The 16,370-nt window shown below is 36.0% G+C and overlaps 1 protein-coding gene across 3 annotated transcripts; it reads left to right on the top strand.

Moving 5' to 3' along the window:
• Positions 1-2,193: 2,193 nt before the first annotated feature.
• On the top strand, positions 2,194-15,154 carry LOC143881746 (uncharacterized). Of its 3 annotated transcripts, none has more exons than XM_077384999.1 (11): positions 2,194-2,709; positions 2,966-3,034; positions 3,322-3,417; positions 3,606-3,730; positions 4,039-4,234; positions 6,762-6,934; positions 9,083-9,212; positions 10,500-10,660; positions 12,991-13,067; positions 13,151-13,265; positions 14,680-15,154. In XM_077384999.1, the coding sequence occupies exons 1-11, from the start codon at positions 2,371-2,373 to the stop codon at positions 14,909-14,911; spliced, it is 1,713 nt and encodes a 570-aa protein (XP_077241114.1). In that variant the 5' UTR covers positions 2,194-2,370; the 3' UTR covers positions 14,912-15,154. The 3 variants fall into 3 exon arrangements, with proteins under 3 accessions (XP_077241114.1, XP_077241116.1, XP_077241115.1); XM_077385001.1 differs by having other exon boundaries at positions 2,236-2,294; XM_077385000.1 differs by having other exon boundaries at positions 2,565-2,704.
• Positions 15,155-16,370: the final 1,216 nt, after the last annotated feature.

Raw genomic sequence — 16,370 nt, 5'->3', positions numbered from 1 at the left:
AAATAAATATTTAATAAAATACTAATTTTATAAAAATTAAATCACTTTTTTTTTTTTTTCAAAAACCGATCTTATAAAATTCAAATTTGGCTTGATCAATCATAAAGTATTATTAGGTAGTTCTATTTAATTATCATGTACGTTTTGAGCGCTCTAAATGCATTCAAATTAATATAAAATAATTAGGAATTTCATAATTGATTCCTTAATTTCGATCGGCACATTGCAAGGAGTCCCAATATGGACAATCGTTAGTCTGTACCATGTAGTGCGCTATGTCCCATGTCAAAGAGTACACCGTAATGAATTTTCTAGTAAAGTGTACTATGCATGAACTATTGTATTTTCATGCACGCAAGTCAATGTATTCCAAAAAATTAACATGAGCCCAATTTCGTAAAATCTTTCTAATCCCTCACACGTGTTTGTATTTCCACATGTTGTGAGTGTGTGCATCCCAGTGTGAGACACACAAACACAAGATCCATATATTTCCTAAAACACAGGATCCAACATAGTTAAGATCCAACAAGTCTTGCTGACACCCTAGCGGGAACATTATAACTACTTTGTTTAGGGGCTTAAATTCCATCATCAGATACCATGATCCTATCATCACTACCCGATGTATTTCGTAGTGTTGTTTCGACACTAATTAGGTTAATTTCCATTGTTGACACCCCTCTTATAGTGGAAATATATGTCCTAAGAAGATTTATGTTTCTCGAAACTAGAGTAGATTAAGGTTATGAGACATTTTATGAGTGATTTTTATTTGGTTTTTATTTTCTTATATGTATTCCGTAGTTATTCATCTTCCAAGACCTTTTCTAGTTTCGATTTGATCTTCTACGGACTAAAAATCAACAATGTGTAGAGATGATCACTAATCTCACTCAAATCTCTCAAGATACAATGAAGGAGCTTTACGCACTATGGGGGATTCACACCTCGGCACAAAATACATGTGTGACGACTCTTCAAGCTCATATGTTTCCATTCTTGGATTGAACTCTCGGTTAGCTTTAGCGGAGATCGACTCTGATGAACAATTTTTGCACAACTTGAAGGTCCTTTTCATTCAAATCGGTGCTCATTTAGCGGGTTGTTTCATTACTTTAGTTGTTGGGATTCGTTAGGATTGCAAATTTTTATGTCTTCTTTCCATTCCTAGTGCTAATCTTTGTTTGTTTACATAGTTTAGGATTCCCAGTAGACCTAGCATCATTATTGGCACAAAAAACCTCCTCCCTTAAGCATGGTACGCCATGATTAATCTATGATGAGAGTGCCTTGACCTCCCCATGGCTGTGGCAAGAAGGATGTGTAGGTTCATTCTAAGTGGATAAACTTGCATATGTAACAAGGATGATTATGTATAATCGTGCAAGATATAAGCTCTACACCTCACCTGATGATTAAGACAAAGTGATCTCGTGCTTCTCTGCCCCGCACAGGATTTGGCCTCCCTTAGCAAAACACCTAATTTATCCCTGCATTCTAGCATCATATTATACTATACCATCTTGTTCTTTCCACATTTACCCCAATAAGTTACCTGTAAGTCTCATTAAACCCCAAAAAACTCCAACACAAATCTCTCTCTCTCTCTCTCTCTCTCCAACCTACTAACTCACACCCTTTACATGTCTCATTCTGGTTCAAAAAAAATAAATGTGTGTGTGTGTGTGTGGGCGTGGGGGCGGGGCGGTTGTGGATGGGGGGTTGGGTTGATCAGGGCAGAGTTAAAGGGGAGAAATGCTAATATCTCCCACCTAAGAGGTGGTATTTTGATTCCCTCCTGAAGAGAATGAAATATTTTCATTTAAATTTTTTATTTTAATTTATTTCCAGTCCGTTCACCGCGGAATTGGATTAGGAATCAGAATATGATGCCGATTCTGATTTTTGATTCCGATGATCCAAACTAGTCCTTGGTCTCTTTACTTAGCCACTTCCTTAGTTCCTTATGTAGCGACTCAAGTGCAAACAACCAAATCACTTTTAAACGGACCTAATAAAGCAAGAAAAGTGCTCCAAGAGCCAGATTAAAAGGCCATTTTCACCATTCACCTTCAATCGTCCAATTAGGCTTTAGACAACCTGAATCGGGCCTGGGCCCCGGCCCATTTGTCCATAATTGGCCAGAGGGCCCTGGATTGAACTTCAGTGTAATAAAGTGAGATCCAAAGAAGCGGGGGACGGTCCGAATGATTCAGCGCTAAATTCGTCTTTTCATATCGTCCTCTCTCCGACGCCTCTTTCGTGAAGGTGGGGTTTTGTGAGGTTTAAGAGTAAGTTAAAATCTCTCTCTCTCTCTCTCTCTCTCTCGTATTTTTGAAGCTATAACCCAAAACCCTCTCTCCGGTCATGCCCATAATCCATTCCTGTTGCTGTTGCAATCTAACCCTATCGAACAAAATCCCTTCCAATCTCCTTCAAATCTCGAATTCTTCCACTCCCCTCACCAAATTCGTTTTCTCAAATGCTTCTCCTACAATCCCTAGTATCAGATTCGGTTCCATACATTCCAGATTTTCACGCGGAGATCAAACATTCTCTAACCCTAATTTCCCCTTCCATACCCCCAAATGCAATCGCCCCATAGTAATTAGGGCTTCTGGATCGGATTACTATGCAACGTTGAATCTCAATCGGAAAGCTACGTTGCAGGAAATCAAAAGCTCTTACAGAAACCTCGCGCGTAAGGTGCATTGATTCGATTCGAAGGTTTTGCTTTGTGTTTGTTATGTTTGTTTTAGGTTAGTTGTTGTAATGATCAAATTACTTTGGGGAAATGTTTAGTTTAGAGCTGATTAATTTAGAATTTGTACATTGTTTTAGTAATTATGATTTAAATTTGCTTAGGGGGGATTTGTTTATAGAATGATTGTGTTTTTCAGGTTCTTTTAACCTAGATTTTTATTGGATTGAGTAGTTGAAATATATTTTTATTTTGAAACAGTATCATCCAGATATGAACAAGAGTCCCGGGGCTGAAGAGAAGTTTAAAGAGATTAGTGCTGCTTATGAGGTGCTCATCTCCTTGTTCCATTTGTATACATTGGGCCATCTTGTGTTTTTCTTTTCTAGTTTTTTTTTTTTCGTGTAACATGCTATTTGGGAATACCTATGTGGTGGTGAGACTATTTGGTTCTCTTGCATAGTCTCATTTGAGGATGTATCATACATGGTGATGTTGGTACAGATTGTGCTTTCGTCGGATTATAAGATGATTCATAGTTGCATTTCCGTTAGATGTAATTGCGACTTTTGCATTTGAATTTTTGTTTGTGTCATGGAAATTTCACTTTTATGTAGGTTCTATCGGATGATGAGAAAAGATCTGTATATGATCGCTTTGGTGAGGCAGGTTTACGGGGAGAGTATGGAGGATCAGGTGTTGGTCCACAAGAGGTAAGAACCGAATTCTCATGTAGTGCCCTCGATAACAGCTAACAAAGCAGAATTTTTTACTCATCTTAGAACATGCTTAATCTATCAAGATGAATGTCCAATTATCACGTGGAGAACCTTAAGCAAGTTAGCAGCCATTTGATGACCTACATTTCTTATAGCTTTTGTTTATGGATGTATTTGACTAGGTGGACCCTTTTGAACTATTTGATACATTTTTTGGCGAGTCAAATGGGTTTTTCAGTGGCAGGGGAGATTCGGGGGGCATTAACTTCAATTTGAGGCGTAAGCGAAATCAGGATCTTGACATTCGGTAGTTATTCTATTTCGATTACTTCTACTTTTAAGTTTCGTATCATGTCCTTAGTGTTTGTTTTATGATGTGAATTATTTGCTTTCATTATGCTTTTAGGAGTTTGATTATGCTCTATTACTAGGTTCATCTGATATGCTTCCACCCTAGCAATTGTACCAATAAAACTTAGTGCTCCATTTGATTTGGTGATTGATTCAAGCCTAAGTACTAATCCTAAGTAATTTCAGGTCTTCTTCAGGTGGAAGATTTAGGTTTAGTTTGTTATCTGAAAGTTGTTAACATAAAAAATATCTTCTATATTGCAGTTATGACTTGTCCTTAAGCTTCGAAGAATCAGTTTTTGGAGGACAAAGAGACATCGAAGTTACCAATTTTGAAACATGTGATAGTTGCAGTGGGACTGGTGCAAAATCTAGCAATTGCATAAAGTCATGTGAAGATTGTGGAGGTAGAGGAGGGGTGATGAAAACTCAGAGGACGCCATTCGGAACAATGTCCCAGGTAATTTGAGTTTTTCTTTTTTCTTTTTAAAAAAAAAAGCAGGTGTAAAAAGTTTATATATTGGTCACTCCTGAAAGCTTTTGTGCTCTGTATCTCAGGCATCTATTGAGTGTCAGGCAACAGCCCGTCTGTTTCCTGGGTATATTCTAGTCCTTACAATTTTATATAGACTAATCAGGGATTGATTTGGTTCTTGACATCTTTTTAGTGAACCTTTCTTGAAACAAAAGCAAAAATTCGAAAAAAGAAGGAGCGGAAATTCTCTCGGGCAGAAGAATTTGTGTCGATCTTGTATTGCGTTTTTTTGTCAAAAGTATAAACTTCTTTGTAACAATGACAAGTGGGGGGAGTTCTGTTTCTGGGTGGGTTACATGAACAGAAACAAGAAGCATGTTTTTGGTATTTGGCCTATAGAAGAAATTAAATTTAATGAATTGAAGCAAAATGACTACATAAGGGTCACATACATTCTATTCTCTCTTTATATTCTAAAAGGTGTAGCACTTTACGCCATTGCTTAAATTTGGTAGTACTGTAAAAAGAGACGACAACCTGTGTGAATAAAATCCTAGAGAAGCATCACATAGTCGCAGGAACTTTAAATCTGATGATAATCACTGCCTCTATGAATTTTCTAAATGAGAGATTGTTTTGGACCACTCAGTGTCTTCTAGACACAGTATTAGCTCGATAATCCTTAGATATTTTGTGTATTGAAGAAAATTAGAACTAAACATCACAACTCAACTCACAACACAACTAAGCCTTTGTCCCAAACTAGTTGGGGTCGGCTAACGAATTCTTTAGAAGATTTTCAAGAAGAAAATTAGAACTAAACATTACATCCAAAAACAAAAAACCGTACTCATATATAACCAAAGTACATTCAGTAAGATTGTTAGAATCAAGGTTTTAAATTTCGGTTTCAGTCATAGCGAAACTGAAACATTTCGGTTTCGGTACGAAATTTGAGTCATAATCTTATAAAATCACAGAAGCATTTCGGTAAGAAATCGTGGTCGAAATCGAGGCAAGATTCTTCACCACTGGTTTTTTCTTTTTATTTTGTCATTTTTTAAGAAATATCTTAAAGGAATCTCGTGGTTCTTCTCTTTTCTGCGATTGGAATTGATTTTTATCAGGGTTTATGTCGAAATACCTTTGTTAGTATCTGAAAAGTTGCATTTTTCTCATATTTTGACTGAAACATTTATGAAATTCTCCATTTCAAAAAAAAAAAAAAAAAAACACATTTATGAAATTCTGAAATTTCGAGCGAAATTCCAAAATTTTGCCGCTGTGGTATCTTGTATTTTTGTGAATCCTAGTGGATTTTGTTTCGGTAGCAGTTGAAATATTTCACCCGAAATTGAAAATATTTTGGCTGAAACAACATACTTTGGCTGAAAATAAATCCGAAATTTAAAACCATGGTTAGAATCTAAATAGCATATCAATGAGGACATTTTATGCAATGTTACTTACATCTATGTAATCTCCTTATATGACCAAACTTCAGATGTATCACTGAAAGTTTTTTCGCAGTTTCGCTTCACATATTTTTCATTCTCTTGATTCCTCCTCTTTTGATACTTATTTATTTTTTTCCTTAATATATAGTCACAAAGATGCTAAAAAACAGAGATACAAATCTAGTTACAGATCTGAAAGTTGTATGTTTCTATTGATAGGTATAGCAGACCATGTTGTTCATTATTAGCCTTTAGTTGTACAATGGGTAAGCCCAACACTATGTGATACTATTTTTTAATGGTAATTGAGTTTGGATACAGCTGACCTCAGATATTACAGCTCCAATCTCCCTCAATATTACCCTTTGATGGACTTGCTAAAGGGGATTAGTTGACTCCCCTTCTAGCTAATCCTCTCCCAACCTACTTTGTCCTCTTTGAAAGCAATTCTTGACCTGGACCTGCCCTGGAACACTGATCTCTGTGTGTTATCCATAGCTGGCTTGTATCTTCCACAAAATCCTCCAGCAGAAGTTAATGTAACCTCAGTCACTCCACATCCATTCGCCCTTCCACCGAGGTCCCAGACTATGTGTGTAACTTCATTATCGCTTGGTTTCGGTGCCCTTCCACTGAGCTCTTGTTAGATATTCATTCATATATCATGAAACTGATATGATGAAAAAGAGCCGAGCGGGAAGAGAACTTACTCTTCCCTTTTGTTCTCCCCATCTAGTTTTATTTCCATCCTCTCGTCCTTTAATTGATTCCTAATATATTTTCCTCCTGTCCTTTTTTGGTTTTCTTCCCTGTTCCATTTCATACTCTTCCTTCTTCTACTGTAATATATTTCTTTCGGCATACAGCTGACAAAGTGAACAACATACTAACATTTTCTGGAATGAAGTTTTCACCTGCCAATTATCTATAACTTTGTAAGTTTGCTCTATTAATACATCGTATGGTATATTACTGTTTTCCCAATTATATATTCTCTTCAGTTCTACATTCTGGTTTTGACATAGGCAATGTAGATGGTTTCATATGCATTCTAGGTTTCCACTTGTCCAAAGTGTGGTGGTGATGGCAAAATAATCACCGATCGTTGCCGGAGGTGTAGCGGCAAAGGTAGAGTACAGTCAAAGCAGAGCGTCAAAGTCGATATCCCACCTGGTGTCAATGATGGAGTCACTATGCGAATTCAAGGAGGAGGAAACTTTGATAAAAGGTATGCATTTAATATCAGCATGTTCACATAAAGTTTGTTATACCAACAGTAGCACCTATTTTCTGATGCTCTCCACATTATATATATTAACCTTGCTATCCTTCTACTCAAATCATAGACCATTTTAAAAAAAAACATTGCTGAATTTTTCTGGAGTTGTTTCATTAACTTTGTAACATTTATTTGGAGTATTAGCCGAGCGAGCAACAAGCTTGTGCCAGAATGTGTAGTTACCTTCCAACTTTGATATTCTTTGCTGATCCTAATCTCTGTATCTTTTGTATTTTTCATTCACAGAGTATCCTTGCATGTCTTAATTTTAAAGTTCGCAATTTTTATTCGTTTTATTTTTTTCTCATTTTGTTGATATTTTAAAAGTGGAGCGAACTGGCAGGTTCGGGCCGAACCAGAAGTTGCAAGTATGCTTCTCTCCAAAAACCTTTTCCGTGGATTTTGGGCAGAGAATCAATCTCAGAATCTGATTTCTCAAAAAACTCGTGACGAACTACAAAATGCAACACACTCCTCATTGCTAATTTGTGTCACAACATTATGCAAAATATTATAAATATTGTTGTGTAAGTTATAAAAATAATAGACTACAACTCACTGTCCCCACCATGCCATTGTTCAATTGGCATGTGTCTAGGGTGGCTTGGATGGCAATCGGGACAGTACCATGTGGTGGGTTCCATCCCAAAAGTTGCTGCAACTGACGGTCTGCACATTTAAAATAAATAAATGTTAGGAAAAGAATGAGCAATAGTCCACATTAACGGACAAAACTTGGCAATCACATGATTAGGATTGTTTTGTTGACGCAGTTTTTGGGTTATGACCCATACACATGGTTACCGAAACACCCACCAAGTCAACAGTCTGTATCTTATATTTATGGTGGGGCATTGAGTTTTCTTTTTGATTTCTTTTTCATGAATGATGTGGGGCAACGAGCCACAGTACACTATAACTTTCTCAATTCATAATATCACTTTTCATCAAAATAACTAATGAATTTTTTATTTTTTATTTACTTTGCAAAAGGTATTTACATTAAAGTAAACAAATTTATTGTCTTTAAATTTAATAAATATAATTTTATTTTACCCTGAAAAAGAGGTCTCGTGGAAACCCAGGGAATGTACTGATGTATGAGTGCGAGAAGATCGAGTTTAATCTCACTAACCCGCATTAATACTGAACCAGGGTTCGTCCAAGAGGATATTATTGAAGAGAAAACTTTCTTTCGAATCGGTGGTGCAAGATCGACCGAGCTCCTGCTGTCTTCTTGGGACTGGGTACCGGATCCACCGACGAGCGTCATTCAGGGGCTTGTAGTTCATGACCAGCCGCCGGCACGCCTCTGTCTTGTTCGTTGCGATTTTGAACGTCAAAGGCAGCAGGAGACTACGGGCTTCTGCTTGGCCGTTTGCATGATTTCCTCTAATTTTTTCCTGTTTAAAACTTTCTATTTATATTGACAATAATTAGTTTTGTTGATTTACAGGGTTTCATCTAGTGTATTTTTTTTTCTTCCTAATGGATTTAATCAATTTCTTATCTTTTCAGTTTTTTTCTGTATATTGACAATAATTAGTTTTATGGATTGGATTTTGAGATTTTCATCTAATTTTCTTTTCTTCCTAATGAATTTAATCAATTTCTCATCTGTTCATTTTTTGTCCTACCATTTTTTCCTGGCCAGTCTGGCGGCCCCTTCCAGTTGGAACCTGTGTGGTCCATTTCTGAAATCGTTGTTGGTTATACTTATTTGTTGGTTTTCTTTTTATATTATAGCATTACTTAGGGTTGTTTCATTCACTTTCACCACTGATGTTTCCATTGTCATTATTTTCTTGTGGACATTTTTTCTTAACTTTTTAGCTTCTTATTTCTAACTTAACTCTGGCCATTTTTTGTAACCATTGGGTAAAGATTCTCAGTCACAATTCTCTTTAGGTTTTTTTTTGCCTTTGTAAAATTGACATCTCATATTCATATTTGATATTCATTGCATTTAGATTACCTAACTGTATCAGAGATTTGTACTGTACTAATCTCTAATTGATTACGATAGCAGATCTACAGCTCATCAGAATACTTAAATAACTAAAGGTGTTGGTTTTAATATTCTTGCTTTTCATGTAGGGGCATAGCAGGTGACCTCTATATTTTTTTCCATGTCAATGAGAAACCAGGAGTTTGGAGGGATGGTATTAATCTGTACTCAAAGATTAGTATCAATTATACTGAAGCAATACTTGGGACTGTAATCAAGGTATTGCAGTGATAATGTGCATATTCTTTTCACATTCTTAGGAATTGTAGCGGTTATTGTTTGCCGAGTTATCTTAGAGCATTGCGGTTGATAAACATTGTTTTATCTTCAGATTATCTCTGTTTAATGACATCAAGTTTGTCTTCCAAGTAGGAAAAAGTATTCTCCACTTAAATGCGGGTCTTTTAGCCGGGTTCAGTCAGATTTAATGTGTAATCAACACAGGTGACTAAGAATTAGGAGGTATTAATGGAAAACATATCAGAATCACATAGACGAAGTCCTATATATCTACTAAGTCGGGACATAGGAAAATACCTGAAATATACTCCATGGATTTGTAGGAAACTGTTTATACAGAAATAGAAGCAACTCTGGGTTTAGGTACAACAAAGTGGCAAATGATGATATGAGTAATATGGAAAAATCCATAGTAAACTAAAATCCGACCAAAATTCCCAAAGCAAAAATTCACATAATAAAATGAGCACACCTATAAGCAGTTTTTGCATATTCACCAGATATTATGTGATCCTGCACATATTGGAGTTGGTTTTTTTTTTTTCTTAATTTTATTAGAGGAATGGCTCCATTATGAAGAGACGGACTCCCGGACATATTAAAAATTTAAAATGTAATTGGATTGATTTCCAAGTTCTATTTAGTTAACAGGATGCCATTCTGATTTGCTATATACTGGGAAAAGAAAACTCGTTTGAATGAGGGTTATGTCCCATAGCTGGGCATGCCCTATTTCATTAACTTAAGTGAGAGAATACAAAATGGCAATTCGCCCGACTTAGGTATGATAAAAACCGAACTTAAGTTGCATGATAAAAACTGAAAATAAGTCATAAACACTGGTATCATACAACAAAATCTCAGAGGGCACCTAGCCTAATACAATTTAAAATACTGGGACCGTTGTGCAGATAATGCAATTTATTCATTCTATGATCCTAGACCTAGTTTCAAGACTGAAAAATAACTCACTAAACAGTGAGCTAATCTAGTTTCAAGATTAATAGTGGGAGTTATCGATGAGAAATGAGTAGTTCATGAGGTACTGAATTTAGCAATACTATTTTCATATTTGTTTGTCAATCATTCATGGAAGGTTGATAAGACAATGAAATCAAAATATCTGCTTGGACAAGCTGTGAGCATAAGTCGCCGACTTATAGGCTCGTACAATTGTATAATGAGAAAAATGTCATTTGTTTATTTGTTTTTAAATAATATCAGGTGGAAACAGTTATTTATTTATTTATTTATAAATAATATCAGGTTGAAACAGTCGAGGGATTGAGAGATATTCAAATTCCTTCTGGGATTCAACCTGGAGAGACAATAAAGTTGCCTGGTCTGGGGGTTCCAAACATTAAGAAGCCTTCTGTTCGAGGTGATCATCATTTTATTGTGAGCGTTGAGATCCCTAAAAACATCAGGTTCAAACTCTTTTTCTTTGTCACTATGCCCTTCCATATAATTTCATTATACATTTTTTCTGAGGCTCATTACCTTTTGTTTGTAGTGTTGATTCTTTTTCCATTCCTTTTTTTTGTCATTAGACGTTTCATTGAAAATATCAATGACACTCCCGTGGAAACGTTGAGTCAGTGAATACAAGAGCTTTGACTTCTTCGGGCTTGGATGCTGCCTTGCAAATTTAAAAATGAAATAATAATGTATGAAATATAGCCATTTCAAAAAAAAATGAAAAAATGTATGAAATATGAATATTTTTATTTAATCCATGGTTTATTGAATCTCCTTGGTCTTAAATATATCGATCCTAGTAGTTTTTGCAAGATTTCAAGGGGAATTTAGTTGATACAAAAATTAATTACGAAACTCATTAAGAAAAAGGAACATGAAGAATAACTACTAAACTCTGGTAGTTTCTATTTTCTGTTCTAGGTTCCCCAAGTCATTAGGGTCTACTTGTTTGGCTCTGATTATGAGTTAGATTAGTCTAGAATGGATGGATGGAATTAAAAGTAAGATTTTAAGTTGATTTTAGAGAGGGCGAGACTTGGCGCAACGGTAAGGTTGCTCCATTGTGACCTGGTGGTCACAGGTTTGAGTCACGCAAACAGCCTTTCTGCAAAGCAGGGGTAAGGGGTAAGGCTGCGTACATCTAGCCCTCCTTAGACCTGCAATGGCGGGGGCCTCGTGCACTGGGCCACCTTTTTTTTTTTTTGGAGTTGGATATGTTAGTTTTGTGGCACATTGCAATAGAACATTGGATATTTTTTCATTTTTTAAAAATTTTATGCAGAAATGAGAGTTTCTTCATGATTGATTATGTAGATCAATTTTTTGCTAATTTCTAGTGATCTATTACATGATTTCCATCCTCCGAGCATCTTAATTTTGCATTAGGTCGCAATTCCATACAGATTCTAGATGTTATTTCAAGTCAATGATCCAACCTAAGTCTTGGGCTCCTTCATACATACAAGAGATAGTAGTATATAATCACTTTTAAGCTGAAATATTTCAGTTTTGGTGGCCGCCAAAACAAAATCCAGTGGAAGTGATTTCGTTACCAAATTTCAGTCAAAATATAACCATGTGTATCTATTGAAAGGTGTTTGTATGTAAATGTGTAAATCAAATTTCTTATTTTGAATTTGTTTTATTGGTGGGACATATGCTTTCGTAGATCCTTAATTTTTGTAATTCACTGTTAGCTACACTTTCCGTGGACTCAAAGCCTCACATAATCAGGGATCAAATTGGATTAAGCAAGAAATATCAGTGTTGAAAAACTCCTTGACATGACAAGGAACTCGCCCGAGTCGACAAGGATTTTTCTTGGCCGCGTTCCGCATCTCACACATCCGCGTCTCGCGTTTTGCCTTGTAGAGTCAATAAAAACTCCTTTGACTCTCCCGAGTTATGACCGCGTTGACCGCATCAACTGCGTTCTTGGCCGCGTCCACGCCGAGTTGACAAGGTTTTTCTTGTCCGCGTTTCGCGTCACATCCACGATTTTAAACACTGGGAAATATGACTTGGACTAAAACCAGCTATCCACTTTTTTTTTTCTTTTTTTTTTTTGAAATGGTAACCAGGTATTCGCTTATCCTCTGAACAATCTTTATTGTCAGCTCCTTTGTACTCCAAAATATCATTTTAGGAAGAAATTGACTCTCAAGTCAGTTCTTGGATAAGAGTTTGTCATGATCATGACCACGGTTTTAAATTTCGGCAGAAACATTTTGTTTCGGCCGAAATATTTCGGTTTCGGCACAAACCGAAACGAAATTCACATGAAGTTGTTTCTTTACTAGATTTCGCCAAAATTTTAACGAAATTTCACCGAAATGTTGCCGAAATTTCGGTTTCATTTTTTGACTTTTTTACAAAATTTCCACCGATATTTTAAAAATGTACACTGAAATGTTATAATTTCCACCGAAATTTATGAAATTTCCACCGAAATAGCCAAAATTTCAACCGAAATTGACACTGAAATTTTAGACATTTTGGTCAAAATTAAAAAATAAACAAAATCATAGTCATATTTTTAGTTTTTACATGATTTCGGCCGAATTTCGGCCCGAAACCGAAACATTTCGGTTTCGGAGGTGGCCGAAACCGACACTGAAACCAAAATTTAAAACCTTGATCATGACCAGGAAATAAGGAACTTGGGAATTTTGGGTTTGGGAACTATTGTATGAAATCCATTGGCTGCCATTATATGATATTTTGCATGTCTTTTCATCAATTGTTTTTTTCCGACATGCATATGACATGATAATGACAGTGATGCAGAGCGCTCGCTTGTTGAAAAGTTGGATTCACTCAAGGCGTCCTGCAGAGATCAATTCGTTCCGTCAAATGGTAATTGATGTTATTTTCTTTAAAGCATTGATTTTTAGTTTCCATAGAGGTTCTTCAGATTTTTCTGATGAATATATTTCCAGGGAAAGTTACAGGCAACCTTGACAAACATAAGATGAGAAGCAGGCAAAACGGTGCTTCAGGCATAGGGATCAAACAAGTTACCTCTTTGTGGAGCTCAATTATGACCTTTTTGCGGTATGTTGTTGTAGGATATACGTACATCATTGATCAATATTCTTTTTCCTTTTTTTTTTCCTTCCCTCATGCCATAGTTACTTAAATTTCCTGCTTGCACTTGGTTGTAATGGATCACTTAATTGTCAAAGTGCATGATTGAAGATTGAGGATTTTACATGATAGAATCTGCAAGTGTAATTTTTGAGACCTATTAAAGATTTTACATGATGGAATCTGTTGTAATTAGTTTGGGCAGAAATTTGATTGGATGAATAAATAGACTTTATTTCTTGTTTTAGTGTTAAAACCTAGTATTGAACTATTATGGACACATCATTGACCAATAGCATTCAAAATTCGGTTTGATCAGAATCCTATTTAAATGAAAAGGTGAATGGAAGAAATTGGGGTTAATATCAACAAATTGCTGTTTGAGCATTTATTGTCTTAATCAGGAGTCATCCCCATTTCTGTTAATCTGGTATTTGACAAAAGAATCAAACATGTGGAAGTTGACAGTGACTTTGAGAAGGAGCAGGTGAACAATGGAACTCTTAAATCAAAACCCCTTCAACCAGAATCAAGTACAGTCTAGTAGCCAGAAGAGCTGTTGGATGTGACTAATGTAGATTACAATTAGTAAGTTGGAAGCTGGACCTCCATTCTCTAGTTTGATGGTGAGTGTTCAAATATGTTTGATTGGTTATAATTGCACCTTATTCATTCTAAAGGAATTTAGTCCTTAGGTGTTCTTTAGTTGTCCAGGGCTATTTATGTTCGGTTATATTGTGTCACCTCTCTAGTGAAATAGAAATTAATTGATTCTGACTTAAACACGGCCTCTATCAGTGGCAAATGAAATTTGAACTGAAATGTTCCCTGCACATTCTAGATATTGATTCCTTTTTCATTTCGTTGAAATGAATGTTCCTTCCATTTCGAAAAACAGAACAAAAACACAAACAAAACTTTCATTCAGCAATTCATGCTGATCCGGTGTGGTGTATTTTCGTTCCGCTTTGTCTGTTTCGGACGAAATAGAGTGAAACATCCTGTTTCTGACAAAATAGCATAAAAAATCTGGAAAATAAAATTAGATTCGTAATTATGCTGCAGATATTTTTATTTTCCATTTTAACCTCATTTAGTGATTTTGTGACACTGTGAAAGACATTTCACGTCTTTAAACTACCCCAAACTAGAGGGTTAAAAACACATCAAAACATGCAAACATCAACTTCTCGGAATAATGAACCAATACAAGATGCATATAGAATGAACATCTGAATGCATATTCTTGAACCATTTGTGTGAACCACTGTTTAGCTTATAGCACAGGGTGCCTTTATATTCCAAAACTATGGAATGCTTTTATTGTTTGATGTTCCATTAATCAGGATGCTGAAGCATCTAACCATCACTTAATTTTCAGGCGAAAGCAATCTCGAGATGGATTTGCATCTCTTAGTGTGGGAACAGTGGCACCTATATGGAATCCTCGTGGCGTAGCAGATCCCTCGCTCGTCATTTCCATTTCTATGGTGTTTGTCTTAACATTTATCTGTTCCTTGATGATAGGTAGAACTGGTTCTTGCAAATTATTACAGCACTGGAACCCTTCTGCCTCTCCCCGTATATCGAGAAACAAGAAAATTCGGGGCTAAGAAAGTACAGTATATTGTCTTTAACTTCTGTAACGCATAGCAATGAGAGTTGCATTTTGTGCTATTTCGTTTACGCACATAGCTACTTAGGCCAGGGAATTATTTACTAGGAAAAAAAGGGCAGAAGTTGAGATGTAATTTTGCTTTATTGTCTAAACAAAAGCTACTTTTTATGTTTCAATATTCAGATTAGTTGAAAAAAATAGTGGGGGAAAAAAACATAGCCTCAGCAGTTTAAGAGTCTGGTTATTTATGTTCCTAAAATTGTTTGTTTTCCTCAAGGCAAATGATGTGTGCAGTGCCTTGCTTTAACTAAGGCTACTATCGGGCGTGGTTTTAGATAGGCTACTGATATTTCCACAACCATGTTTTTAATTTAATAATGAGACAATCTCACCTTGTCTTTTACTATTTAATCAGCTGTCAAAAGTTATTACGATTCCGAAAGTGCTCTCAGCTGCCAATTGAAAAAAAAATTGATAAGCTGATTTTGTCTTATTATCAAAGCATGGTAATGTGAATCAGTCGCCATTTAATTTTGGAAAATATAGGCTGATGTACTAATATATATTGGTATTGGCATTCCTATGATGCTTATTGTATTGGCTAGTAGGACTGTCAATTGGGCTGAGCTTGGGCGGGCTTGAGGTGTTCAAGCTCAGCCCATGTCTATACGGGCTACGAGCTGAGTTCGGGCCAGACTAAATTAGAAAATTTGCTTGCCCAAACTCCACAACGGGCTTCAAGCCGAGTTCGGGCTTGCCCATCACCTCTTATTTTCTGCACGAGAAAAGACTATAAGGCAAGCATAGAGTAAGGAGACCAGGTACCAGCTCAAAGACAAGTTAACAACAAAAAACCTGTTGAACATTCCATCCAGAACGTATTCCTGTTTAAGTGTTGAACTAGAAAACCATTTAATATCATAAAGAGTAACAGAGAATGTTTAAGTACCTATTTAATTAATATCTACTGCTATTTTTAAGGGCATAAAAAATCTTGAAAAATTATATAGTAAATATATTATCGGGCCTGGGCCTATAACGGGCTGGACGACCCTTGATCAAGCTCGGCCCAAATTAGAGTTAGGACTTCAACTTTTGACCAAGCTTGGTTTTGCTTATTCTCATTTTAATTATGGGCAGGCGGGCCTCAAGATTGCCCATCCCGATTGACAGTCTAGCTAGTAGGTCGTAATAGATTGATAAAACTTTTAAGAGGACTGACATACGCAAAAACCATGTTCTGATAATGGAATGACTCACATTATTTCATACTTCTCTAATTGGATGTTGAGAACTTTTTGGGAACTGTAATCACTTTTGGCATTGGTTAAAAATGAATAAAATAAGGTGATTCGTTCCATTATCAAATCATGGTCGTGGGATATTGGCACTATCCTATTTTAATAATTGCACAAACTCAACTTGTCTTTTCTGTTTTAATTGGCTTTTGCTAG

Source organism: Tasmannia lanceolata, unplaced genomic scaffold (assembly GCF_043159265.1).
Source record: "Tasmannia lanceolata isolate RefF3 unplaced genomic scaffold, GAP_Taslan_0.1 ptg000007l, whole genome shotgun sequence".
Taxonomy (NCBI): Eukaryota; Viridiplantae; Streptophyta; class Magnoliopsida; order Canellales; family Winteraceae; genus Tasmannia; species Tasmannia lanceolata.
Note: the sequence above shows the minus strand (reverse complement) of the source record. Positions and strands in the feature narration are given on the sequence as shown.